At 34.5% G+C, this 13,010-nt stretch overlaps 1 protein-coding gene across 4 annotated transcripts in view; it reads right to left on the bottom strand.

The window, feature by feature from the left end:
- The window catches only part of LOC150105709 (histidine--tRNA ligase, cytoplasmic-like), a 169,298-nt gene extending 162,675 nt beyond the window's left edge, over nucleotides 1-6,623 (bottom strand). For 3 of the 4 annotated variants that reach the window (XM_090395024.1, XM_090395026.1, XM_090395027.1), the window contains exons 1-2: nucleotides 6,561-6,623; nucleotides 5,227-5,399 (exon numbers count right to left, since the gene is read on the bottom strand). In XM_090395024.1, the coding sequence (XP_090251150.1) occupies nucleotides 5,227-5,337 (111 nt within the window). In that variant the 5' untranslated portion in view covers nucleotides 5,338-5,399; nucleotides 6,561-6,623. Of the gene's footprint in view, nucleotides 1-5,226; nucleotides 5,400-5,998; nucleotides 6,218-6,560 lie in introns of those variants that run through there. The other variant, XM_090395025.1, reaches the window with a different exon arrangement.
- Between the last annotated feature and the right edge of the window lie 6,387 nt (nucleotides 6,624-13,010).

The raw sequence follows: 13,010 nt of genomic DNA, 5'->3' as shown, positions 1-13,010 counted from the left end.
ACTCAGGGACCGCCCCGGGCGGCAAAAGCTCTAGCTATGCCACTGACTATAATCTGTATGCTAAGAGAGATATGTAAAGTGATAGAAAAAAAAACATATTTTTAATCTTTTTTTTTTTTTGGCAATGTAGCCAGTGCACAGGAAGATATGGTGAATAAAGAGCTCAGCTGTGAGAGAAGCCTAGTTGGAACATAGGCTGAAGGTTCTATTGAAAATGGTTTAATGATAACATATTGTTAGATGGGGAATGACAGGAAAGTTTGCATACATATCTACCTGTTTTTTTGGAATCAACATAAGATTAAAAATAAATATATTAAAACACCAAACAGAAGAGCACACACAATAACATGCAAATATAAGTCATCCAAATTATATATATGAATTCAATGAAGATACACAAAGCTTTAGAGCACACACAATAACATGCAAATAGAAATCATCCAAATTATATAAATGCATTAAATGAAGATACACAATGCATTAATAAGCACAGCATTCATTTTGAACTAAGCATACTTCAAACATGATAGTTTCATACTACAGAACTCAGCTTGTACAGTAATATGAAATAATAATTCAAATTGGAAACTGAATGAAAATACTGAAATGGAACTTCATCATGGAACAACTTTTAACAGAAAGAGATCTGAATCAGTTTCATGTGTGTCAAATGACTCCTTGAACATCTGCAATCACCAAAAGACCTAAGGTCATGCAAAATTGTGTAACTGTGTGGACACAGGATCACTGCACATAGAGAATCTCTATGGCTAAGCTGACATCCATAAATTCCTGTTCGTACATAGTGACAGCATGACATCTGCAGTGAAAAACCACAAAAAGTGGCCTCAGGAAACAAGAACATAATAATGAATCTAGCTAAAGTCTGCTTTCATTGGATAGGAGAGCCTGAATCTGGTGTCTGTCCAGCAAATACAGAGATGACAGCATGTCTTCTCCATATTTAATTTTAATCCCAATATAAGTATGATGAGAGAAATAAAAGGATGTCTCACATGATATGGTATGGAAATGATCCACTGGAATTAGACTGCACTGTTTCCAACTATTAAGCATGGTAAAAGAAATGTGATGATGATACCACATTTCTTTACTTAGTATGGTATGGAACTGATTCACTGGTTTTTATTAGTATTATCTTGAATAAAGAGAAGTATAACTCCACATTCAAAACAGCACTGAACTTCCTCCATTTATGAAATTCTACCAAACTATACCTGTTCATGAAAGACTGTGCCCCACTATCAAAGTCTACTATTGGCTTAGTCTGATGATAAAAATGTGTCACTAATGGACTGGCCAACAGAGAGCCCCCAATCTAAACCCAGTTGAAATTTTCTGGAATGAAGTGGAATAATATCAGGAATAAAGGGAGAAGTTTTTGGTGCTGGTTGGTGCAACTTCACCAAAAGCTACAGCAATTAGTAAGACTTGGCTGACTGCAGATAATATACTTATAGGAAAAGAATGTGATGGTGTATAGTATTTTCAGAGAGAACAGAATTTGAAAGGAGTACTACTGGTGACAGTAGGTGAATTGCAGCAAAAAAAAAAAAAAGAGTAGGGGGGGATCAGAAAGATGGGGGTATAGACAGCAGGTCATCTGAGGTTAGGTACACAACCTAACCGCAGTTGACCAATAGGGCAAAATATACAACTGGCTGCTGCTACATGCCATGGGAAAGTAAGGAACGAGTGGAAGACATGCATCAGAAAATCAGCACAATGAGTGTGGATCAAGTAGGATGCAAAAAGGTAAGGTGAAAGAACTGATTGTTTTGGCTGGCACTAATGACCTGAGAGATGAGAATTACTATATGAGGGAGGATATGAAAAAGTTATTGGAAGAAGTGAAAAAAAAAAAAGATTGAAAGTCTCCTGCTATGCTATGACAGAGATAAATTGAGAAAGAGAGCATTGATAGCAAATGAATATGCAGTTTGTATAGAAGAAAATATGTACAGTTTGCGGACCCATGTTTGAATTTGACAGTCAGATAATATTGATGGACTGCACTTGAATGGATTTAGAGTTAGGTGTCTAGAGAGCTATGTTCACTGAGAGTGTGGAAGCACAGTCAGGAAAACTAAAGCAAATAGGGTGAATGGAACTGATTCAGTGGTGAGTGTATGTGGGCACCCAGGAGGTGAGCGAGTGCATGAATGACCAAAAAATGCAAAATATAGTCTCTCATCTGAAGCAACAATATTAAATGGGTAGCCAATTCAGGATGTAAAGGTGGTTGGGGACATACATGGATGCTACAGTTTCTATATACTGTTGCTAAAAAAAATCAGGATTAAGAGGAAGGAGTTTTTGGTATTAGTTGGTGCAGCCTTACCAAAAGTTATAGGTATTAGAGAGGATTTGTTAACAGCAGATGATGTAGTTATTACAGAGATAGAATGTGAAGGGTTTAGCATTTTCAGGGAGGATCAAGAAGATATGATGGGAGAAGAGTACTGCTGACAATATGAACTGCAGCCAAAAAAGAGTAAAATACAGTTGGGCAGATGGCAGTTCTTTTAAGGTAATCTAGTGTGAGATTGAAGCAGTGGTGTAGCTAGAGCTTTTGCCACCTGGGGTGGTCCCTGAGTTTGCCATCCCTCTCAATACACACCAAAATACTACAAAAAGTCAAAACGACGTACAAGGAAATAAATTCAAACATTATGTTTATTTTTGAAGTAAAACTTTAATCTCAACATTCTAAAATGTTATTTTTCTTGCTTTTCTGTTAGCAAAATCATCGACAACATTAGCAAAGTCTATTTCAGTGATGTAGGTAATTCTTAATCGATTTTATTTAGAAAAACTCCTCTCACAATTAGCAACACTTACAACAATTGTGAATTGAAATTTGCAGTAGTATTACAATATTTGGAAATGGGTTCTTGAGACTATATTTTAGAATTAACTGCAAAAGTTCAAAAAAGGTTCAAAGTGCCACCCGAGGCAGACCCCCCCCCCCAGCTATGCCTCTGGATTGAAGCCAATATGACAAATACAGTTGGCAGTTCTTTTAAGGTAATCTAGTGTGAGATTGAAGCCAGTATGACAAATACAGTTTGTTGCTGCCAGGGGTGATGATATGGAAGACATGAATCAGCAAATTAGTACAATGCATGTAGACTGAGTAACAATTATGGAAGACTTCAACTATGGAGACATAAATTGGAAAGCAGAAAGATCACATGGAAGAGAGAAATTGGAATTGAACCATATCACCAGTTTCATATCCAATTTGCTCCATTGGTTCTAATTTGCATAACAGAGCTCCATGTGATATTCTGTCCAATACTTTTGCAAATTCCAATAGTATAATCATGTAGCCATACTTGACTTAGCTGTCATGCTATTATAAATTAGTAAATTAATAACACATGATCTACCCCTTCACAAAACCATGCTGCTCCTTATATCCATCCATTCCTGAATTCTCTATAATACTGATTGTTCTGTAATTTGATACTGGAACCTACTTATCCAAAGGAATTATTTTGCCCTCCTTCTATTCCTTTCAGACTTTGCCAGAGCTGGGATTTAAATTAAACAGCCTAGTCACATTACCACTTCCTTTTCACATTCTCATAAAATGCAAGCTGATATTCCATCTAATCCCACAGCCATATCCCTAAGTACTTCCAATTCATCAACCTCTATTCTCACATCAATCCCCCTATCTCAGCAGTATCCTCACTAGGATGGCATACCTTTACAAACTGGTCACTCAGTAACTTGACTATTTTGTCTGCTTCTGTCACCTTGCAACCATCAACACTTATTACAGTTATCCTTCCATTCTAATGCTAGTCACATTTCTTGCCTGAGCCTTGTTTGTGAGCTAGTCACCTTTCTCTTTACATACCCTTCCCATCAATTTCTATTTTTGAATTCCTAAACAATGATACTACTCATCCAACTCACTTCTATCTGATTAATCCTCCTGATTGCTTCACCAGATATCTGTTGACAATATATATATATATTGTCCCCTATGTACTGCTAACATCCTGAATTTCATGCCATGGCAATATTTCGAGCTGCCTCATAAGCTTATCATAATCACCTGCCATTTAGTTCCTTATATACCCCTTCTTGACTGAAAATTCCACATCTTTTGTGACCTCCCAAGTAAAGACTGCATGATTGCTCTCTCTCTCCAATCAGAGACAATGTAGCAGCCACCTTAGTTATGGACAGATATTCAGATCCTGTGACAAGCTACTCTCAGTAATTATCTCTCCGTAGGCGTGAGAGAATTACTAATTCTCTCACTGAGTAATTATCTCTCAGTAGGTGTGTAAATTACATTTTATTCCCACCTGTGATCTTTCCTCCTTTCAATTTATGCCTCCACACTCCCATAATAATTACTCAACCTGAATTCCATGTCCTAAGTTGCTAATGCATCATCAGCAACTTCTACATCATCCCTGGAATCCCCCCCCCCTCAAAGCCTAGAGCAACAAACCAAATGTATATTTTGTTGTCTTTGCTAAATCTCACACTAGACTGCCTCAAAAGAGCTACCGTCTGCCAGCCTGTCTCCTACACCTTTGGGCTCCAGTTCATCAATATCATTCCCCATCTTCACTATCCTCACTGAAATTACTAAACTCTTCATATTCTATCCCTGTAACTACATCATCTGCTGTTAGCAAAGCCTCTCTAATGATTATAACTTTTAAGACAGGTTTTAAAAATAATTGCAGGCTTCCTTCTGACAATTTCAATTAGTTATTTATTAGTACAACTTAGCAAATGATGGCATTTCAAATTGTACAGTAAAATAATTTTACAGCATGACAGATTCTCGTGAAGCATTTAAATTTGCAGTCACGCTTTTGATATCCTTGCTCCGTGCCTTGAGACTGAGATGTTGCAGTTTATCACAAGGATACTTCATCTTGAGAAATTTCATATTATGTTATGTTATGTATATGAACAGTAAAGAATTTGATTACAGGATGGCTTTTTTTGCCATGTTACTGGGATGTTACTTGGAATAACAATTTGGTACTTATTTGCTAAACAATAATCAATTGTTTACTATTCCTAAAGCTTTCAATATATAAGTAAGGTCAAGTTGATATGAAATATTCTGTACTTATCAACATTTAATAATAAATATGTGTATTGTAAAATACTAAGCAAAAAAGTTACTAACCAGCATACAGAATATCAAACAGTAACACATACCCATTTTTGTGAGGAATACTTGGCATTAATATTAACAAATGTTGCACATGGAAGACAAGGATGCTTATATAGTTTGCACAAATGTTTCATAGATGTGATAATGGAAACCATTTTTTTTTGTTTGTTTTTTCACTGCAGCACAGTATATTATAAATATCTTCTTTTTCTTACCCCTAAAAAAAAAAAAAAAAAAAAAATTGAAATAGTGAAAATGAATATTGGACTTAAATATCAAAATAACCTTCAGTTCATGGATGGCCAACATTCCTGAACTAAAGACTATTTGTAGAATTTTAATTTAATATTAATAAATGTTCCACACAGAAGACAAAAAAAAAAGAGATGCTTATATAAATCTGTACAAATGTGATTATTATTATTATTGTTAACGGGTATCTCTATGGTGTCAAAAGACATCGCAGGAGGCCCACAGCATAGTTCACAATTATACCTATCATACCATCCACAATCCAATCAGAATTTCACCACGAGAAGCAAAAGCTAACAAGTATTCAAGCTGTACCTATCATACCTATCCTTAAACTGACCTATAACCACAAGCAACCCATTCCACACATTCACCAACCTGGTAACAAAAAAAATCTAGACCTCACATGATGATGAATATCATCAGTCAGGAATTTCATTACAGATTGTTTAGCCTGATAGTTAAACACATGCAATTATTGAGTCATTAATATTCTTTGCGTTTTAGTTTTCAAATAGCCTAAAAAAAAAGATATCCCAGAATTTAGAGATGGGAGTTCTTCACCTGTATCTTCCATAGCAGAATCTTGGTTTACAAACTATCTTGAAAGGGAAAGTCCTTATTGTTAAATTGAGTTATATTGTGTCTGGATGTTAAAATTATGTAAAAACTTTTATTAGATACTGGAAAAGGATAGTCAGTGAACGGAGATTAGGGCCGCAAGAATCTATAAAGGGGTTACCCTATAAAAATATAGAAACCTAAAGATGATCTAAAAATCATGTAGAGGCACCTTTCATGCCTAAGAAAAGACAAATAATTAACTAACACCACCAGTCTATTCATAATACTACAACTGTTGCGAAATTATGTTTTCTTAATTCAATATATTCATCTCGTTCAGCGAAACATTAACACGAGAGCACCCTTGTATAATGACATAGTTCATTATACATAAATCTGCACTATAGATTGTGTGAAGCTGACGTGATCGGGAATTTTAGATATTTAGAATGTCACGGACAAAATATAATTGTAAAATTTAATAATTTAGAATTATGAATAATTTTACAACTGTGTTTTACACATTAAAATTACGACTGGTTTCAGTTTCGTAATTACATACTATTGGAGTTTTCCACGTGCACGATTAGAGATTGATATATGCTTGTTTTCACGCAACGATGTTTGTGCGCCGCTCTATGTTAAACTGAGCAACTGTTGACACGGATAGAGAGACACGTGCCAAAGTCCAACATTTTAAAAACTACCAAAGAGCGCCAAGTTTATTAAGTTGTTCTGTAATGTTCCAAACGTATAGAATTACATGATAGGAACATGTTTAAATTTTCTCGGGAATGGTCTATTCTGCACTAGTACTGCCATTCATTAATAAGGTTTTGTCATATGATAAAATAATTTGGAGCCTCCGTAGCTCAGTCAGCATAGACGAAGCCCTTTGATCTCTTTCGACTAAAGGTGAGTTAGCCGGTCTCATATGGCGATAGGTTATTTTTGCGTTCCCCAGAACAGGCAAACCGACCCGTGAACACACACGTCTACAGACACAGGATACACCGGGAGACATAGGCTATGCCACCTTATCCTCAATACTGTAGCGGTTAAATGTAGAAAAATCCTCGACACCTCAAGGTAAAAGAGGAAGGAAGGAATAAGAAGAAAATAAACTAATTTGAAAAATTATACATTTGTACAAAAATTGGTACAAATTAACATTAGCGGAACAGCCGTGCGGTTAAGCGGCTGCGTAATAACAGGAAACAGATATATTTCAATAATCATCTTGCTTACCGTAATAATGCAATCCTTTAGGGGAATTGCACAGAAATAATGTATGTATATTATTTTTTGTTCATTTGTAATAGTGTTCCTATGCCATACACTATTGTAACATGCAATCGCAATACTGTCACCATTTTGTTACTTTCGTTTCGCTTTGAATCTTTGTAACAGGTATTCCTATTAATTGTGAGTTTTTTCGAACAGTTATCGCCAAGAAACGAAAACGCAAGCCAGAGAGGAGAAGAAAAAGCGGAGCTTGAGAGGAGGGGGGAAAAATTACTCAGTTAAATTCTGTAATCTCGGAAAAAAATTTATATGAATCAAGCCTTAATATATCAGTGAAAATTATATGTACTCAATTTCCAACTGGGAAGCAACTGGAATATGTTCCATGAAGCAAGAGGAAATCTACAGTGAAATTATTTTTTTGGAAAATGTCCTTGAAATTGCCTCAGTTAAATATACTGCTATTGTCACAGTGATGATCTTCATACCTAATTCAATATATATATATATATAGTTAACTTACTCTCCATGACTAACTTAACATAAAATACGGAACAAAGGTGGGGTTTAACAGAACAATCCCTTGAAATGTGGTTTATTGTAATTAGCACTGATACCAAAGAAAATCCAGTGGCTCACAAGTTAATAGTCTATTTAAAAGGACAGTATCAGAAAGGAGATACCCAATCAGGGTTCTACTGCGAATGCGATGTTTGTAATAAAAAAAAAGTTTCTTCCACTCTCAAGGACATGAGTGATATGATAAAATGAATTACAGTATTACTTTCTGCAACAAGGAAAATAACGAGTAGCAGATTCAGAAGAAATTGCTCAACTAATGACTGCCCATTTTGTTTAAAAATCAAACTGGTGTATGCAACATAGAACTGAATGCTACTTCTACATTAGAAAAAAGAAACCCAGGTATGTGAGGAGTATTAGAACTGTTAGAGAAAATGAATATGAATTCGGGAGTTGGGTCTGATGGGATATGGTGGATGCTAAAAGAGTTCAGCTGAATTGCCATTCCTATCTAACTGTATAATTTGAGGCACAGGAAGATTTTAGGAGAGTAGAAAGAATATAATATAATCTTATTGCACAAGGGTGGCTCAAAGATTGGTGTGTCCAATTGTCAATCTATTAGTATATCTGGAACGGTAGCGAAGATTTTGGAAAAGTTAGTGAGAGATCACATACAGAAATGTGGTGGGAGAAAATCTATGCTTTGCAATAAACATCATGTTTCCTAAAAAAAAAAAAAATTCACATTTGACATCCATAGACGCCATATGGTCACTGCCGTACCTCACATGGTTTTGGCAATGACGTCTTCTGCTAGAATAAGTGGTAAGGTCGCAGATTCCCTTTCCACACAAAGTTTGTAGGAAAATCAAACATCCATGCCCACGGCGGGATTCGAACCCCCAGCCTTTTAGCTGGAGAGCGGACACGCTAACCACTCGGCCAACCAGGCCAGCAATGTTTCCTAGAAGGTTATATATTGCAGCAACATGCTCATAATATTCTTACTGTTACATAATAATGTTACTCAGGGCCGATTTTATCATTAGGCAAACCTAGGCAATCGCCTATGGGTGCCAGGACTTCGGGGCACCAGATTTTGCTACATATAAATCAGAAACTCCTGTATTCCATAAAATTCATGTATGTAAGCGTACCATTTCTTTGCTGGACGTATATGCACGTCCAGCAAACCTGGATAATATTCTGTCCACCTGCTGAAAGAACATGGATAAGAAGTGCAGTTTGACAGTCATGGCGTACTGTGCATGTTACTGAAAATTGAAACGTTTTATATTTATATTTAGATCCATGTTGTAATTCCATAAATATAATGATTTTTGCTACAATTTTTATTACCGTAAATTCAAAATTTTTATTTTTAGTGAGAATATCTGAACTTTACAGTTGATGAAGTTCTTATTTTTATCTTGATTAGCAAGCTTAATTTGATTGCATTTAAATTCTTTTCTTTTCTTTTTAAAAAAAAAAAAAACTTTTATCCTTATAAAAATTATTTAAGAAGCAACTTGCACCAAAATAAAACAAGTGACCTGTCGTTATTATGCATTGAATCAGATATAATGGACTCGATTAATTATGATATTATAGATATATTTGCTAAAACCAAAGTCAGAAAAAAAAAAACTTTTAGTTATTGATTTTTTTTAATTTAAATTTGAACTGATTTATTTTTATACTTTTTTTAAAATGCAAATATGTGTATACCAATGTTGTATTGTGTTATTAAAATTAGTTATCATGGAAACGTTGACTTTTAATTTCAATAAACTAAAAAAAGTGCTTATTTTTGAGGTCACATAATGATGTTGCGCCTCGGGTCTCCAAAAGTATAAATGCAGCCCTAGACACTGCCTGTTTGTAATGCTAGCGGTGAAGCCCATTTTCTGTACTTAAACGCTTTAAAAATATTTACACAATTCGTTAAGTCAGATGCATTTGAGAAATTTGTCAATTACGTTCACAGAAAACGATATTGTTGAATTATTAGATTATAAATGTATGATCTTCTTCTTCTTCGCGTTATTCCCGCTTCCTATGCAGGGTCCGCGTGTTACTTAGATGCGACTACTTGTTAGTACTACTCCCAACCGACCCGTCGCCTGGTCTGCCGCTGGGGGGGGAATATATTTTTGACTGTAGAGGTGTATGTCCACGGGGCCGGTTTGCCTGTTTGCGGGATGAAAAACGCCAGATAAACTGGCGGAAAAAACCCTACTGACCGCGCCCAAGACCGGCTAACTTGGCTATGCCTGAGGAAGATCCTCAAATTCCTCACGTCTACAACGGGAATCGAACCTGGGACACTCCTTCCCCAGGCATATGGTTGCAAAGCGCAAAGCCACTAGGCTAAATACTTCATTAAGTAAATGTATAAAAATTTATTTGTGAATTTCTGAATAGTTTAAAGTCCATATTTTTTATAATTAAGTTTATTTTTATTTATAAATATTTCTGTTACTGGATTTTGAAAATGGATAAAAAGTAATCGGGTTTTCAATATCGCAAACGTAAAGCGGAAAAGGAGAAAGTTTGAAAAACCAAGAAGATGCATTTTTAAAATATCTTTGCGGATGAGATCGTAATCGCATACAAGAAGCAAATCTTCAAGATTATTCGTTGGATAATTCGTCTATAGTTTCGATTAATGAATTGGAGAATTTTACAGATACCAAAAATTGGATTAAAACATCGAAGGTGAAATCTACAGATCATATGAGTATTGTTGATTCTGATGCTGGTTGTTCTACAGATCCAATCATAAAAGGATTTGATTTTACAAATTTAAATTATAATGATCCAGCAACTTCGTGTCCTGTAAAATTTTTCAATATCAATCGATTACGTCAACGATTAGTTGAACATGGACCTGAAGAGATTCGTAATTTTGATTTTCCGAAAGATAACAATAATAGAAGATTTTCAATGACTCATTATACTCGAAGACTATTTAACGGCGAGACAATGCAGCGTTTGTGATTATTGTGAAAAATGCAAAATCCACGGCTTCTGCATTTTGCTTCTGCTGTTTATTATTTGATCAATGGCGGATTAATCTTGCTGATTTTGGATTGAGGGACTGGAAAAATGCTTCTATTTTAGCTGCGCATGAAAAAAGTCAAAGACACGTTGAAAATTACCATAAGTGGAAAGAATTAGAAATTCGAATAAAAGAAAAGAAAACCATTGATGAAGAGAACTTGCTAGTTATTAGAAAAGAGGAGAAACATTGGGTGCAAGTATTAGAACGACTCTTTGCTTTAGTTCAGACGTTAGCTATTCAAAATTTATCATTTCGAGGAACAAATGAGACATTGTTTTCACATGGAAACGGAAATTTTTTGAAATTTGTAGAATTTCTAGCCAAGTTTGATCCAATAATAAATGAACATCTTCGAAGAATAAAAGATAAAGATACATATGTGCATTATCTTGGAAAAGATATTCAAAATGAAATAATAAACATCTTCGCCAATGCGATAAAAAATAAAAATTTCGAATCTGTTGTTGCCGCAAAATATTTTTCCATAAATATTTATATTTACTGTACGTCCGACATTGGTCACAAGGAACAAATGGGCATAGTACTTCGATTCGTAGACACTAGTAATAGCACAGTTTCTATAAAAGAACACTTTTTGAGATTTATAGAAATAAAAATTACCACTGGAGAATTTTCATCAAATACTAGGAACTCTAGACAAATTTTCATTACCAGTATAAGATTTACGAGGTCAAGGATACGATTAAGCCAGTAATATGAAAGGTGATGTAAAAGGTGTGCAGCAACGAATTTCAAATATTAACCCGAGAGCAATGCACGTACTCTGTAGTTCACATTCATTAAATTTAGTAGTGAATTGCACTGCTGATACTTTCGATGCCACAGCATTTTTTTGACGCGATACATCGTCTATATGTATTTTTTTCCGGTTCGACTCGTCGATGGGAATACCTCAAAAGACACATAATTAATTTTACACTCAAACCAGTCTGTGATACACGATGGGAGAGTCGAATTGACTCATTAAAGCCCCTAAGAAATAATTTGTCCGATGTTTGCGAAGCACTGCAAGAAATATCTCAAGATGATAGTTTATGTAGATTAAGTGGAAATACCATGAAATTAGACTCAAGTAGTCTTCTTAAAACTTGAAGGAAGTTCAAATGTATCGCATCCTTAGTAATGTGGTATAATATACTTTTTGAAATAAACTTTACAAGTAAATAACTTCAGAATACAAACCTTGATATAAATGGTGCCATAAATTGTATTAATGATACGAAGAATTTCTTAATGAAAATCCGAAATGAGGATGAATTTGAAAATATGTTAACAGATGTGGGAAAAATCGCTGAGGTCTTAGTGTAACGCCTAATTTTGAACAAGAAACAGATTTAGAAGAGAGAAAAAAAAAAAACAATTTGTGTATGAAGCAGAGGATGAATTCATAAAATATTTTAAACAAAAATTTAAGGTAGATTTTTATTTTTCAATTATTGATACCGCAATTGCATCTGTTGATGAAAAATTCAAGCTCATGTCTACAATTAACGAAAAGTTTGGTTTTCTTTTAAATATACATAAATTTCAAAAAATTACTTCAGCAGAACTGCTTAAAAAATGTTTGATATTGGAAAATTATTTAACACATGATAATTCTAGAGATATTGATGGAACAGATTTATGTAGTGAATTACAAATAGCAAGGCGAATTCCAGAAAATACTTCATTAGATGTCCTGTCATACATATGCAAAAATAATTTAGAAAATAGTGTTCCAAATGTGTTTATTGCTCTGAGAATTTTTTCGACATTTGCCAGTATCGGAAGCAAGTTCAGAAAGGAGTTTCTCGAAATTAAAACTTACAAAAACTTACACTCGCTCTACTAGGGCTCAGGAACAACTCACTGGTCTAGCAATAATATCTATAGAGCATGAAATTGCATCTACAATCAATACAGATTTATTAATTCAAAACTTTGCCAAAGCAAAACCCCGAAAGATTAATTTTTCATTTGTGTATTTAAGATGTAATAATTTTCTTGCTATTCAGATATTAGGAGTAATCATATACGTATACAAATGTATTGGTTTTGATTAATAAATTTTATATATAAATGTTCATAATGATATTATTTATATAAATATCCACATGTGTAGGTGTACGTGTGCTTGTGTATGACAAAATATATATACAGCAATCCTCGATTAGGGCG

Source organism: Typopeltis vanoorti, chromosome 6 (genome assembly GCF_054136105.1).
Source record: "Typopeltis vanoorti isolate ZY-2024b chromosome 6, IOZ_Tvanoo_1.0, whole genome shotgun sequence".
Classification (NCBI taxonomy): Eukaryota; Metazoa; Arthropoda; class Arachnida; order Uropygi; family Thelyphonidae; genus Typopeltis; species Typopeltis vanoorti.
The sequence above is the reverse complement of the archived record's forward strand: the minus strand, read 5'-3'. Positions and strand labels throughout refer to the sequence as shown.